Source organism: Anopheles cruzii, chromosome 2, assembly GCF_943734635.1.
Source record: "Anopheles cruzii chromosome 2, idAnoCruzAS_RS32_06, whole genome shotgun sequence".
Lineage (NCBI taxonomy): Eukaryota > Metazoa > Arthropoda > Insecta > Diptera > Culicidae > Anopheles > Anopheles cruzii.
In genome coordinates this window covers 5408061-5427769 of record NC_069144.1, presented here as the reverse complement: position 1 = coordinate 5427769, position 19709 = coordinate 5408061, and the positions used below count along the sequence as shown (strand labels likewise).

Genomic DNA, 19709 nt, shown 5'->3' with positions numbered 1-19709 from the left:
CCTTCGAATTGAATTTAAAAAGCAACTCATTCCCGAACCAAGACCTGGTCTGGCGTGTGCTGGTATTCTTGAAAGGAAACCTCTTCAGCTTAGTCTTTGTCCAATCGCATCTGAAATCTTTCGAAGTTATCGAAATCTTCGTCCAACGCATGGTATTCTTTCACTTTCCACGGCGATCAAGCATTTCCGGCTGCGCAGAGCACAAAGTGGATAGCGCAATCGATTGATTGTAAAATTTGTTATATCTATTTGTTCTGTAAATATGTATATCTATATATCAACATCAACAATAGTTTATCCGTTTCATACCTTTCCCTACTTCGTTCATCCATGCTTTCGTGAACAAAATATTAATACTTCTATTTGGAGCTTTCAACATGCAGAATTTAAGTTTGGATTAAATCCACTAAGCTTCTTCCTACGTTCCATTCGTCTCCGCTTTCAAATTCCTGCCGCCTTGTTGATAATTTTAATGACATTAGTGTACGATAACTGTGGCGCCCATTTTTGGTACTGGTACTGGTACTGGCTGGCCAAACGAGAAGTTGATGAGAGGCTTCCCAGTTTCTGTTCACTTTCTAGGCAGTTGTAATATAGAGCGGCAAAGGCGGGACGTTCGGGTCGAATGGGTGTTATTGTTACTTTCAATAAAATGTTTGTATTGATTATATCGGTAGTTACTATGCGAATAATATACTACAGTATTTAAATTTTCCCTTCATCGTATCGCACCGTTCAGCGAAGCTACGAAAGCAATCGAAAGCAACGTAATCCTATGTATTGCGAATAGTAAAGCCCATCACTGCTCTAGCACTGCACTGGAATGTGGAATCAATCTGTCTTGTCTCTGTTTCGTTGTTTCTTCCTGCTGTGGACAGCTACAGGCATTTTAATGTAAAAAAATCCGTTTGAATCTCTAAACATGGCAGCAGATTGTGGGTTTGAAGAAGAAACATCCTAACGGTCATCGTTGCGGCAGATGTGTGAGCACGCCTAAACCTATATGCGGAAGCGGAAAGTACACAGACTGGCGTGTAACGTAGTCGGAGAGGCAACGGTGGTAGTGATGAAGCGGTGACAGCACTAACGCGAGAGTGTCCTAGTCCATGGCCAGCGCACACGTCTCGTGATCCAGGTGGCCGATACATTCGATCGATGGATGATGACCCGAGTCCCACATTCCGGGACCACAGCGCCTACAGAGCCCCGACAAAGTGCAGGGGATCTTTGGGAACTGGCGGAATTGGTGCAGCAGTCCACGTGCTTTGCGCAAGATCACCTGTCCATCCATGTACATTGCTGTTGGGGAGACGGAACAGAGATGGTCAAGTCAGATGAAGCGTCCCAACACGTTCCTTACTCCGGCAATACCTACCCAGCGAACTGAAGTGCAGCAGCATTTCGTCGGTGCGCAAATCTTGAGCAATTACGTCATCGGCGTACACGGCAATAATGGCCAGGCAAAGGAAAAGGTGAAAGTAGTCGGTCAGATAGTTTGACCAGCAGGCTTCCCACATGCGTATGGCGACCGCTTCGGTGAACTCGCGCTTAAAACATCTGTCGAAAGAAAAAAAAAACATCGTTTAGGACTCGCGGGTCGCGTAAATTTTCAAACCAAACGGTGGCCCTCACAGCAGAATCCAGCGGTGGCAAAACAGCAATTCCATAGCGTCAGTGTGCTTTTGTAGGTGCTTGTAAAAGCTAGGAACCATAAGCCGGATCAATTCTCTCAGATAGCACTGCAAAGAGGACCGGAATCGGTCAGTCAAGTAGCAACGGCGAGCAGCAAACCGCAAATCAATTACCAAATTGCGATCAATATCATTGTCCGTCGGTGTGCAAACGAAGATGGCGCGCTGCATTAGCCCGACAAAGCACCAGAACGTTTCGGATTCGCTTTTAATTTCACACAGCACCGGTGCCAGTAGATCGCTCATTCCCTGCGTGTAGCTGAAAAGAAATTGGTCCAGGGAACAGAATAGGGAGCGCAATTTAGGGCCTGGCGGTCAGTTAGGGACGAGTCGCAACTTACGACATGCCCGGGTTGTAGAACGCGTAGTTCAGCAGAATGTTCTTCATCGTGTCGATGTTGGGGTTATCATCTCCGGCGAAGAACGGATTGCCCCGGTCCGTGCGCACCACGTCTTTCTCGATGACGCACTGTACCGTGCGCCAGAACTGGGCCTGCGCTTCCGGTGACATCGAGTAGAGGCGGCGCCGCGTGATCTCCTCGTACTCCTGGCGCCGTATCTCGGACAGCGCGGCTCGATCCTCGAACGTCGAGCCGGTGCTGTAGCAGTGAAGCAAAAAGGGCCACACCGTCTTCCGCAGACTTCGGTCGAGCCCACCGAAAAACACACACTTGCGCAGCTGCAGATCGTCCTCGATCTGGCCCTTCTCGTTCAGTAGCGTCCCGTAGAAGTAGTCGGTCGTAATCTTGGACACGCGTCCCTCTTCCGGGTGCAGATCGGCTTTGCGCACCTCCGGGCGGCAGACCATAAACTGGCGGTACGGCACGTTGGCCGGTTCGTCCTGCCCGGGGGCCAGTTTGATGTTGTGCAGCAGACAGTGCCACTGGTGAAGAACCTGCGCCAGATGGTCCAGCCCACCGTGGTGGAAGTGCAAGATCTTGTACTGAGATTCCCGGGAGGCGATTACCAGCTGACCGGAGGTGCACTGCTCGTCGTTAAAGAACAGCCGCAGGGCCCGCATCTGGCTTAGATCGACTGAAAAGCGGCGACACTTGAGCGGTGTCTTGCGGCTCACGATCGGCGACGCAGACGCGCTCTCCGGGAAGGCCAGATTGTGCTTGTAGGCGAGCAGCTCCGGCGACATCCAGTTTGGGTTGTTTTCATCGCTCGACGTAATCGACAGCGAACGCAAGAAGCGCTCAGCAGCTGGGAGTGCCGCTTCCGGAGGCGAGATGTCCACGTTCTGTATGTGCGGACTGGCGATCGTAATGTTGACGGACGTGACCGACGATTGCGACGGCAGTTTCATGTGCTGATGAAGTTTGGCCGAGGCCGCTGCGGTCAGCTTCGTGCCACCCGTTTCCGACTCTAGCAACGGTTGCAGTTCCGTTTTAAGGTCCTGATCTTCGACCGAGCTATCGAGCAGCTCGTCGCCAACGGCCGTGGCCGAACTGTGCATCTCCGACGGAATAACGCACCCTTCGTCGTCGTCCACGTCGTCGGCTACCTCCGGTTCTTCCAGTTCACGCCCATCGTACTCGGTGCTGTTGCACAGACTGGCCTTGTCGGAGCTGGAGCTGATGCTGATCGTCTCCGAGTAGTCGGAGCAGTTCATCGACTTATTATCCCCGGTTGCCGTTTGGGCGATCGACTCGTTGTACGGTTCGAGAAACGGATTGGTATTCGCTATCTTGATGGTCGTCGTGAACGGGTTCTCTCCCGCTTCCACGAAAGCCGGAAGCTTCTCCTGTGCGTCCGCCGTTTTCCTGTGCAGTCCGTTTTCCCTCGGCAATGGTGCGAGGAGCTGCTGTTGGTGAAGCTTCAGTTTGCTTTCACTCAACCCGATGCCACCGGGGCCGATGACACTGCGGCTCAGGACGATGTTCTCCACCGTCGAGGGACACTTGCGCAGCGTCGAGTTTGGGATCCAGGTGAGAAACAGGGTTGGCCGCTTCGCATTGTTGTACTGGTCGATGAACGTCTTCGTGGTAACGGTCAGGTAACCGGGGTAATGCAGGACGTCCGACTCCTGGCGCACCACGGCCGGCGGATGGACGCAGATGTTGTTCTTGCAGAACAGTATCTCGTTATCCTCGTACACTAGCTCCGTGGCACCGTCCTCGGCATCATCGTCGCTACCGAGGATGTAGCTTGAGGCACGCTTCAGCATGTTGACGATCGGCATTACGCTACGGGCTACGAAGTTTCTCTGTCCCCCGGATAGCGATGGTTGGTACTTTCAATCCAGAGTTCTGGAAGAAGAAAAAAAACAGGTTTAAATAATTGAGACTTCACCAGTTCAGTTGCCTAACCAGTAGGGCCAATACTGAGCAACGGTTTAACACAGCCACTCGCGTGGAAATGGAATGGTGAAAATAAAGCAAACAGAGTGACAGATTGGTCCTTGGACCATCATAAAAGATTATTGATTTATGCAGTTTTCAATTGACAATACTGTTTGCTGCTCAGGGACATATTGCACGGCACGCGCTCTAATTGCAGCCATTTTTCATTAAACAAAGGAAAAGAGATCAGTTTCAGTAGCGTAAAGCAGTACTCTCTCATGGATAGGACACGTTCGCGGAATTGGGCATTTTTCATACTTTTTCACGCAACAGAGGTCACCAAAAGATGCCATAAGCCTGTTGTGCACTTGACCTGGAATCGATCAGGGGTTTTGATTTACAATATTTCGACGCAATGCAAATTCAGTGAGTACGTAACAGCCTAATTTACGCAAGCAAGTCGATGGAATGCAGTACAGTTTTGAGCCAACATTGCTTTTCGACTTCTGGGGCAGATGGAGGCGCATGGTTACCTGTTGTTAACTGCGTCGGTCACGGTGTCGAATTTCTTCACTTTCTAGCCGCAAATCGAACTGTATTGATTTCCGGAATGATGCACATCAATTAAGTTCACCTAGCGAGCGAGTCACGGATTGCGTTTTACATTTTATCGGGTCGACCATTCGCGTGTTATCAGCAGACGCCGGCAGGGAGATAAATGATGATTCACGCGGCCACACGTCATTCACACTTCATCATGAGAGTACTAAATCAGAGGTTAAAATCGGTTCCAATGTTCGTCGGCAAAGATGATTCTGTTTTGCACACTACAAACGTTACTAGCGCACGGACACTGGATTATTGATCCGTTTTTCACCAACGTGACCGACGAACCAACAGTGAACGCTGTCATCGCTCGACGGCATCGCCCCAAAAAAACCAGGACAAATCCGAAGAACCAGCTGCCCGAAAGGTTGACGTTTCCGCTGAAAACCTCTCCACGTACACCAATGGCGCGCTTGCGCCGTCGCCGCCCGGATCCCCCGTGGTTCGTAGGACGATTTGTTTTCATCCCAATATATGGGTCGCGCCGTACTGGTGGATTCCCCCGCAGCACCAGGCACACGAGCCAATTGGCAACATCAACAAATGCACGCGCGCTATCTGTCCCCCCGCGAGTTTCCGTATGGGTGTAAAAATCAATTGTGGCGACCGTGAAGTGGGGATCCCAAGACCGCGCCTGTTGGTGTGTTGGTGTGCTGGCGCGTGCCGGTAGAGAAGCGATTCTCACAATTGGTCTGCGGACACAAGAACTCACAACCGGGGACAGCCGGTACCAATTACGATTGGTTTGGCAACGCAACGTTCTGTAACTGTTACAGATTCTGGTGGGACTGGAAATAAACCAACGGATTAAAGCGCCTGGCTTTGGGTAATTCGCTATCTAAAGGTCGATATTTAATGGCGAGCAGACCCTTATCGGCCTGATAAAGTAACGTGCGCGATAAACTCGATATGAGTTTAAGGTGTGTACATACAGGAACTCGGTTCGCGGAACAGTCGTGCCATTTGGATCAATTAGCATAACCTGTCTTTGGATTTCAAATAAAACCGCGATAACCGATAGCAGCTCACATGAAAAGTCTGCCCAAGACTGGGCGTGTATTTTATTCGTTGCAAAAGAACTCTATTACTTGTTTTCTTCACTCTTAATGTTACCGTGACTCTGATATTCCGATAATACCATTATGCGAACTGATTATCCTGGTTCCCTCAAAAGGTTCGAAAACTCATTTTGGGGGTTCTCCCTCCGAAGGTGTCTGCTTGATGCACCCACTCTCGATCACCGTTGCAACTTTCTGCCCAGTTCTGAAAGGACAGAACGAAGGACGATTTAATTAACGCCAATTGAACGGCCAAAAATCGAACGCACGCCCGTTTTTGCACCATACTTACTGGTAAGCGTTTTCACGATCATCATCAGACCCCGCGTAACGATGTACACGGTGGCCGCCGGAATCTTCACGATGACTGCCAGCTGCTCAAATAGCGACGCGTTCGGTCGGATCAGCACATCGTGTACGGCCATCGCGCAAGAATAATTGTGCTGCTTCTTAACCCGACATCAGCACCGGACGAACTGCAAACGGGCACTGGACGGACGGAACTTTGGTCGAAACGAATACACTTTGTGTCTCGGGCCGGCGGACCATACGCTAGACTGGGCTTATCAGAGTCCGGCTTTCGGTGGAGAAATCGCAATAGATAGATATGTGGCCTAAACCTCACCCTCGTGGTTTTCTCCTTTTATGTCATGTTCACCGGTACGAAGCAAGTTGGCGTGAATGGTACGAGACCAAAAGGTGTGAATCGGCTGTTATCGCCCAGTTGATAGTGCAAGGACACTTCCGCACGGCTTAACGCTGGTTTATGCTGCTCGCGTGCCGCAATATATTGGCCGGTGATAGATATAACTATACAAGAGTCTATAGGATTATAATCAGAGGACTATTGCCTAATTGAAGAGTTTAAGTGTAAAAACTCAAAGCATGCTACGAATAACTATAAACGCACAAAAAACTTTGTTGAAGATAGAATGGACTATAAGAGTAAAAGTATTTGTAAATTTCTTAATATGGAATTTGCTGCAGCAAAGCTGCGTAATTTGGTAATTCACTAACGTACATATTTGTCAAAAAGTTGTGTTTATTGATGGTTACATAATAAAAGCAAATAATGCAAACGAAGAATGAAGAAAAGAACGCTACAAAAATTGGCGGTTCGTGAGTTTGTATAAAATCGTGTATCAGGCTTCGATGAACAGACTTCGATGATCATTCGGCAATATGAAGAGAGCCTAAGATTTTATCCAAATTGGACTGCAGTTGCTTCATCTCCAGCAGCACATTCGGATCGATCTTTCGCACCAACGACGCATCTACCACATCCAGTTCGGTCGGCCTGATCGATATCATCCCGTTCGACACGGGAATGTTGATGTTGGCGGTAGCTTCGAGCATGCTAGAGAACAATGGAAAGTTTTCATTAATCTACCTCTAAGGATCGGGAGTGTTCGCGAAGTGTGTTTGGCACTTACTTGGACGTAACGACGGGACTACCGGTGACGGAGAATACCGACTCGCCTAGCTTGGCGTGGCGGATCAGAGCGAGAGGTGTGAAGGGTTGTACTTTGGGTGTTATCAATCCATACCCAATACGGTCGGCACTGATTGCCTTCAGTCGCCCACCGACTTGTGGCGTTTTTTGCTTCGATCGCGACACCCGTTCCGATGCAGAAGCCATTGGTTTTAGGCTAACAGTAGTAGCGACGTTGAGTTGTGCCCTTCCGACAACCATGGCACTCTGTGGCACTGGAAACAGAGACCGATTGGCGTGCGGCGTCGCGATGGCACCGGCCGATTTGCTTCGGCGGCGAATTTTGGCCGACATCAGCGGTCCCATCACACGGGCCGGTTTAGCGGTCGACAGCAGTGTACCGACGCGGTACGTGTCGCCCTGCTCGCTTTCCTCTGTAAGGTAACCTGGGGGCATTAGGTCCGACGGAACGTTGCGAAACGCGATCGAGAAAACACCAGCCACCCGATGAAGCATGAGAGGAAAGCATAAAAACAGAGACACCCGAACACCAAGGTTAGTTACATCAATGACAATGCAATTAGTAGCTGTGCGATGAAAATTAAGGCGCCGGCGGCGTATAGTGCAAATCCTACTAGGATCTTGGGTGACTTACCGTCATCTTTGGACTTTTTGCGGCACGATTTTTCCAGCAAAGCACTCATATTGGCACTGATCGTTTGGTTCAGCGGCGCCGATTTGTTCAGTTCGTCGTTTCCATTTTGCTGTCCAGAGAGTAGGTAGACATGATTATAATCCCAAGAACAATTGCCTTTCGTCTTAAACTTACCATAGCCCGCAGTTCACCCATTGTAAGGGACAGCAGGTTCTTGGGAATGCGTGAACGCAGCACCTCAAAGGCACGGTTCAGCTTATCCATATCATTTTGATACTTTAGCTCAATGTTCGTCAGGTAGCATTCGGCTGTTTGTTCGCAAAAGAACATGTTGAAGATGAGAAATTTGCATACGGGGAACCATTGCAGCCGCCCTGCGAGACACTTACCCATAACGTCAAAGTCTCGCAGCTTCATTTCGACAAATGCCTTCGAATCGGAACTATTCTGACCCCGTTTCGTGGCGGCGCGCGATACCTTTGTGCGTGTCATGATTTAAGCGATGCCTTTCGTTTCTTTTTCAACTAAAACTATGAATACTTGATGCGCGCTTCCCAAAAATGGTCGTTACCAAGCAACTGTCAAGCGTCGCAAAAATGCTTTGTTTGAAGTTTGTGTTTTCGTTTGGCAAGCACCATTTTCCTGCAGCTGCTGTCAAAGTGGTCTGCTCGAATCGGGCTATTCCGAATACCAACCGCTCGAATCGAGTAGTTCCGTAAAACCCGTTGTTTGGGTAAATTTTGGTTACTTTCCTTTTTTTCGTTTTGTGAAGAAACGGGAAAAACATGTTCGTGTGAAATGGTCATTTGTCATGAGTATATGTTGGCCACCAACCCAATAAATCGAACACCTGGCGCGAAACCATCGTGCTCGAATGGCGATGCTAATGGGGAATCGTGAGCAAAATAAAAAGTGCCGATTGCATCGCAATTCTCTCTCATTCTCGCACGGCATCGCAAGAAATGACACTTCGGTTGTGGACGATGCAGGCGGAAACCGAGCCGGGGGTGGTGGTGGTAGGATGCACGCCGCGATGCTGCGAAGGCGAAGGAAGGTAAACGGTTGACGACGACGGCTGTTGGGTGGTGCGGCATGCGCGGTGCTCGAGAAGCGCGGCGCCCCCGGTCTACGGTTGCTTGGTGTGTTCGATCCGCTCCGGTCGGTGGTTGGAACGGGACGGAAAACGCAGCCGCCGATGGTATGGTCGGTCAAACGCTCTCGTCCAGTGAAGCAGGTGGTGCGGCGCGCAGGTAATGCTGGAAAATCGTGCATTCTCTGGAAAAGGAACCGGATTTCGATTGCGGCCCGTGGTGTCGAGGACGCTCTCTCTCACTGTGTGTGGCGGTTTCCGTCGACACCACCCGTACCAAACCCGTCATCGTCGGATACGGCGGCGAGAGGCAGGTTTGACGGTTCCACCGCCTGACCGCCTGCGGTCCTCCGCCGTGTGTTCAGTGTGTGTGTGTGTACGTGTATTGGTGCGCGGATCGTTCTCTTTCGAGCCATCCCCGCGAACGCCCTTCTCCGCGCGGTTACGCGGGCAGTGTGCTGGATTGGAATCTCGCGAATCGCGGACTCACGGATTGCTGGGTCGTGGCTTTCGCGCTGTGCATCGTCAAAGGACAAGCAGGCATTGCGACGGGGAGCTGTCGTGTGGATTCATTGCATCGCACCGGATGTGAACATCCATTCACGGAACACGGTCGGTCTCGCGGGTGTGCTCGGATGACGGCACCGTCACGCGCGGCGAGTGGTGTTTCTTTCTATTTTCCCCCATTGTGCGTCTGTGTGCGCGGCTGAAGGACGGCATCGCGGCAAGGTGTTCGGATTTTAGCTCTCGCCCTCCCGGTCAACAGCGTAGGCTGCGCGCTCGAAGCGAAGTTATTTCTCGGTGGCAACCCGGTTGGCTGTGCCGTGCGGAACAGAGCTTCAGTTTCATTCGTTCGCAAGGCTCTTCAGGCTCTTCGAGAGCATCGTCTCGCGGTTACGAGGTGTACCCGCGCGCCCGTCGCCCTCCGTAGGCGGAAGATTGGCAGCGAGCGAGCTGAAGCGCAAGATTATCGGAACGTCGACAACGACGACGACGGTGCGGATCGCGAGTGTGTGGAACCACCGCGCGAACGGGCCAGCGAGTGTGCGTGTGCTCGTTTTCCGTTTCGCAAGGGTTCGGCCGCTGCTGCGGGCGAACGAGCGAGAGAGCAGAGTGGCCCGCACGCGAGGTGGGAAACGAAAAGTGAACCACGAACGATACGACGAGTAGCAGCAGCAGCAGCAGCACAGTTGGCGGTGGCCCGGGATTGGATCGGTTGGTCGAGAGCGCGATAGCGTATAGACGGCAGCGAGCTCTTCTTTTTGTCCGGTCGCCTTCATCGTCGTTTTCGCCGTCGCGGTCGGTCTGTGTGTGCAGTGCGAACCGGAACCGTGCCACCGGTTGGGGAGGCCCCGGGGGGTGGGTGGCAGGTTGTCGACGGCGACGTGCGGTGCAAGGCTAGCAGCAGCAGCTGCAGCAATTGCTGGGCGTGTAACGCAGACACGTACGTACGTGCGAGATCCGTATCGACCCAGGTTGCTGCGACCCAGCATGAACCAGACCGCGAACAGCATGGAACTGAAGGCGGAACGGCGCGAAACCGGGGAGCCAGAGGAGGACGACGACGGTCAGCCTTCGTCGAGCGCCAACGATGGTGGTGGCAATTCGGACCAGGAGATAGTGGTCGGCATCGACGAGGATCACATCAAGTTTCTCACCAGCATGCATTCGGGCGATGAGGAGCCCTCCAACGGGCACCCCGCACTGGCGGTAAATGGTGGTGGTGGTGGTGGGGCCGGAACTGCGGGCAAACTCGCCCACCGCAAACAACAGCAACATCAACAGCAGCTGCAGCATCATTCCGTTCGATTGAATGGCATTTTCAACGGAAGAAATGGTAAAGCACAGCCAACTGCGTTCGGAAACGGTAGCAGAGCATCGAACCTTGCGTTTAGCGAGGATTCGGATGACGATGACAGTGATGATGACGAGATGGCGGACTCATCATCAGATGACGATGAGGACGTGATGGCGACGGCGGCCTCGATCCTCTCGAAAACGGCTCAGCGATCGTCGGATTGTAAGTAGGCGGTTTCGCACTGTTCGCTCGAAACGTTCTGTTTTCATGTTTATTTTTTCTTGCTTCTCCGGTGGCTTCTAGACACTCGCCGGTATCGGTGCGACCTGTGTCCAAGGGCCTTCCACCGGCCGGACTTTCTGCAGTACCATATGCGGACGCACGAGAAGAGCAATTCGTTCGAGTGTAAGCTTTGCTTCAGCATCTTCGCGTCGGATCCGGCGTTCGCCCATCACATCCGCACCGAGCACGCCGGGATGGGGTTGGCCGATGCGCTGCCGCCGGTACCGGAGTCCGAGGCCCGTTTTGCCGCGTGCACGTACTGTGACAAAACGTTCGCCGATGGCGATCAGCTGGAGGATCACCTCCACCAGCAGCATCTCGGGATGCGACCGTTCAAGTGCAACATGTGCCCGAAAGCCTTCATCCGGATGGATTTTCTGCAGTGCCATTACGCCAAGTATCACAACTTTCACCGGTTCGGTGTGATCGGTGCAGGAGCCAACGGAGGAATGGGTGGTGGCGGAGGAGGATTGTACTCCGGTACGTTTGATCCGATCGAAAGTGTTGTGCAGCGCGCAGCGATGACGATGGGAGGCCACGCTGGTGCTGCTGCTGGTGGTGGCCTTGGTGACGGTCACGGCGGAGGCGGTGACCAAGGTGCATCGTTCCAGGCGGCCGGCCAGCCACGGTTGTCGGTACGGAAAATGGAAGATTTGCTCGACGGACACGGTGGCATGGCCGGAGGGCGCCGTTTGATGCTGGCCGTGGCCGGCGCAGATTATTCGCGCCGAACGTCACACACGGGCACCACGCTCGGTAGCAGTTCGAGTGAGGAGGACGACGATGACGACGAGGAACTGATGGTGTTGGGCGACGATGACGTTGCAATGGGCGGTGCGGTGAGTCACGATAACCGGAAACGAAAAGCCGGCCCAACGCTAACAAACGGTGGCAAAGCGCGCCCAGCGACAAAGAAGAAGCCAACGGTCGGGCTGGTGGCCAAGGCTGGAGTGCCGGCGGTTGTTACGGTCCTGCCTCCGGAGGAAGTGGGTAAATTTCGGTGCCCAGTTTGCGAGCGACGCTTTGTCCGCGAGCCGGAACTCATGGCTCACGTGCGCGTTCACCCGGGTACGTGTGTTGACTTGTACCGTGTTTCGTGAATTGTCACTAAAGGGCGGCGTTGTTTTTTCTTTTACAGATCTGCCCACTTACAAGTGTCCGCTGTGTGAACTAACCTTTATTGGATCGGACTACCTGAAGGGTCACCTGAAGAAGCACGTCGTTGGTGATGGTGAAGATCCGGACGCGCCCGGTGCGATCGACATGAAAACATTGAACGAAGGAACTGCTGCTGCACCGGGCCTTTCATCGCCTCCGTCTTCCACACTCACCGCAAACCGTCCATCTTCTACCGTCTCCGCGTCGGGTGCCAGTAAGTTGCCATCGAAACACCCATCGAAACCACCGTCCACGGGCATCTCTCTGTTGAAACCGATCGAAGAGCGGAAACCACCCGACAGCCAACAGCAGCAGCAGCAGCAGCATCATCATCAGCAACCCCACGAGTACTGCATCAAAACGGCCGATGGCAAGTTTATGTGCACCGTGTGCGAGCGGCTCTTTTCCCACCAACAAACGGTGCGCATCCACTTTCGCATCCACACCAACGAAAAGCCGTACAAGTGTACGTTCTGTGGCGAATCCTACATACGATCGGACTATCTCGAGCGCCACCTGAAGGTACACTTTAAGGACGGTGTTCTTCCGGCTGCCGCGATCGCCAGTATGGCAGCGGCCGCTGCTCGAGATGTGGCGGCGGCCGTCGCGAATGGACGAGCGGCACCGCAGCCAACAGCTTCTTCAACCCCTCCACCGCCAGCGCTGGTTGCGCCGAAGGAAGAATTCATCCACGAAAGCACGACGACGACGACGACGACGACGACGATCACCACCGGTACGAAAACTCCCACCCCGGGCGCAGGTCCGACGACATCCACACCGAAACCGCTGATTGGCAGGGCCGGCTTGGCACCGGAAAACTATCACTTTGCCGAGTCGAACGATGGACAGTTTGTGTGCAAGATCTGCGACAAAGTGTTCGCCCACGTGGCCTCACTGCGGAAGCATGCGCTGGCCCACACGGAGGAGAAACCGTTTCACTGCGACATTTGCGATCGTTCGTTCAATCGGGTCGACTATCTGAAGGAACACTTTAAATCGAAACGCCACTTGCAGCTGGTGGCGGAAGCGGCCGGGGGAAGCGTTGAGAGGACCGTCGAGGAAGAGGAGGATGATTCGACGATGGATGATAGTGGGCCACCGATAACGCCGGTCATCTCGGTGAAGCGTCACAGCAGCAACAAAGCAAAGGGTACAAATCGGGGGAAACCGAAGATTGACAATAAACTGAACGAGATGCCCAATAGCGATGCCGATGGTGTGGCGGCGGCGGTACTTCCGATAGCGGCCAGCAGTTGTGGAAACAGTCGGAGCAGCAACAGTAGCAGTAGTAGCAACAGTTCCAGCAGCAGCAGCAGCAGCAGCAACAGTAATAGCAGCAGCAGTAGCAGTAGCGGCAGTGGTGACGCCACGCCGGGAACGAAATCCATTGCCAACAACTCTTCCGGGGGCGGCGGCGATGGTGATGATGCCGGCCGCGAAAGTAACGGGGGTTCCGTCGGCTCGACGCTTAATGAATTCCATCGGTCCGATTACGAGCGGACGAGCGACGGGCGCTACCAGTGCAACCGGTGTGATAAAACGTTCGTTACGGCGGTCACACTCAAGATGCACATCCGGCTGCACACGGGCGAAAAACCGTACAAATGTGACAAGTGCGACAAGGCGTTCATCAGATCGGACTACTTGAAGACGCACGAAAAGACGCACCGCCAGCAGTCGTTCCTTAGTCTGCTAGCCTTAACCTCGAAGGAACCGAGTACGGCATCGGAAGCTGGCGAGGATTCCGAAGACGGGCACGTTAACGGTCGGAACGAAGTGAGTAGATCATCGACGGTGATGAGCAACGGACCACCACAGGAGGCTATGGGAAATATGTCCGATATTTTGAAGGATTCGATGGTTGGGAGAAAAGGTGGACCGAGTGTGGAGGACGACGAGGAACCGGAAGAAGACGAGTCCGGCGAGGAAGAGGATGAATCGGAGGACAGTGAAGAAGAGGAACAGGTGAGTGAGCAAACTTCAACCGAATTGATTGATCCGAAAACTAAATTTCGCTTTTTTTCCTTTCTAGGAGGTTATCAAAGTAACGGTCAAGGATGCAAGTTGCTCGGAGAGTGAAGAAGAAGATGACGATGAAGACGAAAATGATAATTTGGGCGAGGAGGAGGAGGAAGCTGAGGAAGAAGAACTTGATGGCGATGACCACCATGGGGAGCGGCAGAAGTTCGGTGTCGACGGTAACAGCGGAAGTGCCAATCGTGGGACTGGACTGTAAGTTCCTACGCGAGATGTGTATAGTGGAGTGGAGTTGAATTTAATTTCCGGATTGTTTTTTCGGAACCTCCCCACGGACCACACAGATCGTTGCTGCAGTCGAAGAAAGGAGGCACCAAGTTGGAGCAACAAAGTGATCATGGTTTCCATAGCAACCACAGTCACCTCAGCGACATTGGTGAAAGTAGTAACAACGGATACGATGATCACGAGGACGATAGTATGTCACAGGCGAGCGGTGGTACGGCGGGAGGCGGCTCTTCGTACGGCCATTACCACCATCCGGACGATATGCACCTGGCGAATGGTGGCGGAGTGTTGGGGAGTGATGGTGATCAGAGAGGCAAACACCGTTGCCCGATGTGCGACAAACTGTTTGCGTGGCCAAAGTCGCTGAAAATCCATCTGCGAACGCACACGGGCGAGAAGCCGTACCGGTGCGACCTGTGTGGCAAGTGTTTCGGGCGGTCCGACAGTTTACGCGGCCACAAGCGAACGCATGCCGACGAACGGCTCGTTCAGTGCCATTTGTGTGACGTGAGCTGCCCAAGTGCGACGGAACTGGTGCAACATCAGCTCGTGGTGCACAACATTCAGCCGTTGGAGTGTTAGAAAACAATACCAATTCGCCAATGCAAAGCGGCGAGACACACAAAACATGAGCCGGTGTAATTGATTCGGTTTGAACACTCTCTGTTTCGTTTAGTATCGTTCTCCGAAACGGTGCCAACTGGTTGGTTGGTTCGTATTCAATTATTCCACTCAAATCGACTGTAATATTCTGTAAATAACAATCATGTACTTAGCATCTAGTATTTCCCCACACGCACAAGACTCGGTAAGATTAATAAAAAAAATCTTGACAGTAGCTTTACGCGTGTCATGGAGTAATTTTAATTTTATTTTTCCTAGTTTTGCTAAACAAAATTATTCGCTCTTTAAAAAAGAACTTTTTTACAACATAACTGCCAGCACAGAAGTCACAGCATCAGTGGCTGTCAAAAATGTCTCCACAAATGTTGCTCCGTGGAAAGTCTCCACTAGCCGGCGGTGATACGAGCGTTCAGCTGAAAGGACATTTTGTGGCGCCAACAGCGGGAAAGTGATTCTCTCGATGCTGGCCTTATAATTTCTGTGATAAATCTTAATGTGCAATTGTAAAAGTGTTTGAATGGTTGAAAGAGTCTCGCTATTCCTCTTGTGCTACGTTCCATGCATTTGATTAAATTGGTGTAGCCGTAATTTTCGCTCAAACAAAACAGGTGAACAACCTCTTACGCATCATTCCGTCTGATCAGTGATCGTCCTCGGCCACACACAATGGTGCGCACTAAAATTTCCCGTAAAACCGCGTCCAAGCGTAATCGGAGCAGTCAGCAAGAAGAACGTTTCGGGAACGCAATGAGGGAGCTCGATATTATGTGTAAGTTCTGTTGTCAGAGTAAAATGCGTGATTCTGGTTTGTAAGCTTCACCATTTTGTTGCAGATGAATCGTTTATGATATCGATAGAGGCGAAGGAGGCTGCGGATCTGGAGAAACTAAACTGCAACATCGGCATGATACGGAGCCGCATCCCGAAGGAGGTGCTCCAGATGACAATGGGTGAGCTGCGTCGTTCCGGCTGCAATCGGTTTGTAGATGTGCTCAAAATGGGTCAGGCCGAGATGGATGAGCTAGTCCAAAACCATACCGCCACTTCCAACGAGTCGACCGACGACGATCAGCTGCAGGTACCGGTACAGCGCGAATCATCTAAATCGGATGACGGGTACCAGACGGAAGATTACGGCCCGCGCGGATCCGCCGATCCGCTGGCTTCAGCAAAAGCATCCCAAAGCCGTCCGATGGGCCCCTTGAGCTCGGCGATGAAGGCGACCAAAGCGCGGCGTCGCAGTAACTCTGTGTCCGGCCATACAATGACACCCTTCAAGGGACAATTGCAAGTGCCATCGGCTCTCCTGTTTGGGACAAAATCCAAACACCGGACACCAGCAGCTGCCAACAGTAGTAGCAGGGGTTTCATGTTCGAACCATCGGAGCGATGCTCAAGGCCAAAGATGCGTACACCGATGCCGGAGCCGAACCGTAAACGACCGCAAACGGTGAGCACCGACCGGGGCATAAGCCAGATTACGCTCAAGGTGGATCCGAATACGCCGCTTACCTTCATGCGCCACCCGAGGGCCGGTGAGAGTGTGTTCTCACTCACCGGCAGCCCTGTGGTCAGCGCGGCCACTTTCCGGAACACGAAGCACTTTAACATTCCCGTACCGAACGGGATGCTGTCGCTGCAGCCGGGCGAGCTTCTGGATGATGTCGATCCGGATGTACTGCCACGGTTCGACTCGGACACGCTGGACTATCTGAAGGGCTTGCAGATGAGTTTGAACAAGATCATGCGCTACGCCGAGGACTGTAATTTTCATATGAAGTAGTGAAGCCGCTGTTTGTTTTTTACAATGTAATGGAAGATGCTTTTCATCGCTTTTTAATTGTGTACTTTTTGTGATACTCTTTACCAATGGCATCGTTTCTGTGGTTTTTAAATGTTATCTAAATAAATGTAGGTGATTTTTGTATGTTCTGTTTTATTAAATTCAGCGATCAACGAGCGAATCGACTGATTGTTAAACAACATTCGTAATAAAGCGGTTTGTTGATCAATGAGCAAAAGTGAACAAGGCCTAATGTGTCACCATGAAAACAATAGAAACCCTACATGTGTTTCCGTGGTGTAGTGGTTATCACATCCGCCTAACACGCGGAAGGCCCCCGGTTCGATCCCGGGCGGAAACAGGCATTGCATTATTTTGGAGGCATTGCATTGCCTTCGTATTTTGAAGAGGCGTATGGCATTGCAAAGAAAATGGTTCATTGTTGTAGCACAGTGTTCTTACCAGCACGGATTTTGCTTCACTATTTTTGGACAATTTCATTTGCCCCACCATAAACTGAGTGTCTTTATAACAATGTGGGCGGCCAAGCTGCTCGCTCTCTTTCACGAGAAAGCCAATCCCCACCATCGATCGAAAGTGTATCGATTGGGTTGCTCGTAAAGTTTTCCTGCAGTGATACCAAACTGCCCCTCCGTTCCTTAGAAACGGCCTGGAGGTTAGAGCTTTAAGTCTAGAGAATCGCCACGGGACAGTTTTTGCGCCAACCCAAGATTTCGCCCACCACACTCTCTGGTGGGCGCTTTACTTTCACTTCGCAGCTGGCAATTGTTGGCGTTGGCGCTCTCCGTTGCCATTCACCAGTCACGCGTATCTGGGCCACGGTTGGATGCTGCTCAAGCTGCGGCTAAACCATGCCAAGCCACCGTCTGTAGCCGTGATCGTCTAGTGGTTAGGACCCTACGTTGTGGCCGTAGTAACCCAGGTTCGAATCCTGGTCACGGCAGTGCCAAAGGGTTGAATGAGAGGTTGATAGGGGGGAGAGTGTGTCCGAAGGTTGTCTTGTGGTGTTGTTAGCGCCCACGACGACACTACTTCCTGTATCTCTCCCACAGAGCAGCCTCCTTTCAACACACAGAGCACTGTCACGGAAGATGCGTGGTGTAACGACTTTTTTCTTCCGATTTTGTACAAGCTTTGTTGGCCTATGGCAATTGGGACTTTTCTACTGGCACACGAGAATAATGAAACTCCATTTTGAGAAAGACTATTTTTGCCACTTTATGCTAAAAATAGTGCTGGTTACCGGGCAGATGAGCAGATGAGCTCATTTGTCTCCTGGCTTGTGACGAAAGATCACGCGCGGCGATCGAGTTGCGAGTCGTGATCATCTCGGCAACAACCATCTTCATCTCCCCATGACTTTTATGACCCATCACGGCGAATGACACGATCTTGCGCAAGTCGTTCTACTGATCGCCGACAACAACAACTCCAACGGCAGCAAGAATTATATTTCCGCATAGAACTACAAAATCCTTCCACTCGCTGGTGCAATAAATACCACACCGGGCAATGGTTAGACGCGGTAGATCGCGGCCCGATAAGGCATTAGACACGCTGCTAGGTGCTATTCTGGGCGAGTTCTGGGAGAGCGCGAGGCTTGTGTTGCGTTAGTCCTTGACCATAATTTGAACTTTACTCGACGGTGGGGCCCCCTTTTATTCCACTGTTGGGCCATTGGCCCGCTTGGCTGTGGTGAATCTTGATCTTGAACGACGACGACTACGACGGCGGCCAGCATCCGAGGCCGACGATGATGGTGATGATCGTGTGCGCTTATTAATGCTCCAACAACTCCTTCCCGTGACCGCGGATCATCCTGACCGCGACCCGGAGGGGCACACGTTGCCGGTGGGAATCTCGAAGGAAGGTCGAATCGGTTTCTGGTTTTCCAGTCGCCCCGGTTCGCCCGGCTCCTTTTCGGATCTTCGGACGAATGATTATTTTATGGTTATGTTTCTCTGCCTACCCCCCTGTGCTTCGGCTCCGGTCTGGCCGAGAGTGATGTATGTTCGCAATCGTGGCGACTTCCATTGGGGTCGGATTCGCTCGAAGTTAGTCCGGACCGTCGAAGGAATCGAAGGAAGGGCTGGTTGCGCGGCTGGTTAAAAAGTGATTTGTCATTTCGACTTCTGTAGAGGAACCTCTCATAATGAGTGAGCTAATATGGCGGATCCCCGCCTGATGGGTGGTGGTGCCCGTTCTCGTTCTGGAGAGGTGCGTTCGCTGTATCATTACGTTAAGTGTGTTGATCGTTGGTTTGAGGTTTGCATAAAAGGCGCGAGACGGTACATGGGGAAAGCAAATTGTTTTCTTCAAACACACCCAGCACCAAGTGGCATCGCCTAATCGAATATTTTTCTCTACTGGTGGACCGTTTGAAGGCGTTTTCTGATCCGTTCCTGATTGGTGGTGGCGATGGATGGACCTTCATCTTATGCGAAGATGACCTCTTTCCGTGTCCTTGCTTCATTGTTTCGGTTTCATGCTTTAAAGTGGAAAATAAGGGCTACCACTCTGAAGCGGATGACGACAGTACCATGCTAAAGACGAAGATTGAGACGCCAACTGGCGGCGCGTTAATCTCGCCGATGGGTCGAAGGTAAAAATTATTTAAATTACCCACCGGCGTAATAGGAAATTTGCTGAGATAATTGCGTTAGCCCGCTGCGGAAAGCATAAAATCAGCGGCCTCCCAGGAGTAGGGCTCCTAGGAAAATAAGATCTCATCATAGTCCCCAGAAGGGTTCGTCGCTTGCCGCAATGTTGTAGTTCTTTGTACGGAACGAACGCTCAACCGGCGTGCGAAGCGGAGCCCGATCGTTCGAACGACCTTGAGCATCGTATTACGAGCTGTGGTCGGCACATTATGGACCGGTGGGAGAGGAAGAATCCGTACCGTGGCACCGTGAGCAGTACAAAAATTGGTTCAACATCAACCGGATCACTGGAGCGAAA

At 52.0% G+C, this 19709-nt stretch overlaps 4 protein-coding genes and 2 non-coding genes across 6 annotated transcripts; 4 read left to right on the top strand and 2 right to left on the bottom strand.

Moving 5' to 3' along the window:
• Positions 1-526: 526 nt before the first annotated feature.
• On the bottom strand, positions 527-4658 carry LOC128278151 (TBC1 domain family member 16). Its single transcript, XM_053016819.1, has 6 exons — positions 4510-4658; positions 2033-3943; positions 1806-1950; positions 1633-1739; positions 1376-1557; positions 527-1299 (listed from the first exon to the last, which is right to left on the bottom strand). Exons 2-6 carry the CDS (start codon positions 3874-3876, stop codon positions 1100-1102), a joined length of 2478 nt encoding a protein of 825 aa, XP_052872779.1. The 5' UTR covers positions 3877-3943; positions 4510-4658; the 3' UTR covers positions 527-1099.
• Positions 4659-6683: 2025 nt separating this feature from the next.
• On the bottom strand, positions 6684-8219 carry LOC128267971 (borealin-like). Its single transcript, XM_053004945.1, has 5 exons — positions 8117-8219; positions 7902-8035; positions 7728-7836; positions 7074-7518; positions 6684-6997 (listed from the first exon to the last, which is right to left on the bottom strand). Exons 1-5 carry the CDS (start codon positions 8217-8219, stop codon positions 6811-6813), a joined length of 978 nt encoding a protein of 325 aa, XP_052860905.1. The 3' UTR covers positions 6684-6810.
• Positions 8220-10308: 2089 nt separating this feature from the next.
• Positions 10309-15120, top strand: LOC128275875 (zinc finger protein 236-like). The gene is given in 5 exon segments (XM_053014421.1): positions 10309-10858; positions 10919-11965; positions 12036-14023; positions 14094-14290; positions 14380-15120. Coding segments are annotated over 5 exon segments (4308 nt in total). The 3' UTR covers positions 14906-15120.
• A 493-nt stretch (positions 15121-15613) lies between these two features.
• On the top strand, positions 15614-16730 carry LOC128275806 (borealin-like). Its single transcript, XM_053014416.1, has 2 exons — positions 15614-15716; positions 15781-16730. The coding sequence occupies exons 1-2, from the start codon at positions 15614-15616 to the stop codon at positions 16728-16730; spliced, it is 1053 nt and encodes a 350-aa protein (XP_052870376.1).
• Positions 16731-17018: 288 nt separating this feature from the next.
• On the top strand, positions 17019-17091 carry Trnav-aac (transfer RNA valine (anticodon AAC)). The gene has a single exon. It is a non-coding gene; the product is annotated as a tRNA-Val (tRNA).
• A 531-nt stretch (positions 17092-17622) lies between these two features.
• On the top strand, positions 17623-17694 carry Trnah-gug (transfer RNA histidin (anticodon GUG)). The gene has a single exon. It is a non-coding gene; the product is annotated as a tRNA-His (tRNA).
• The last annotated feature ends 2015 nt before the right edge of the window (positions 17695-19709 follow it).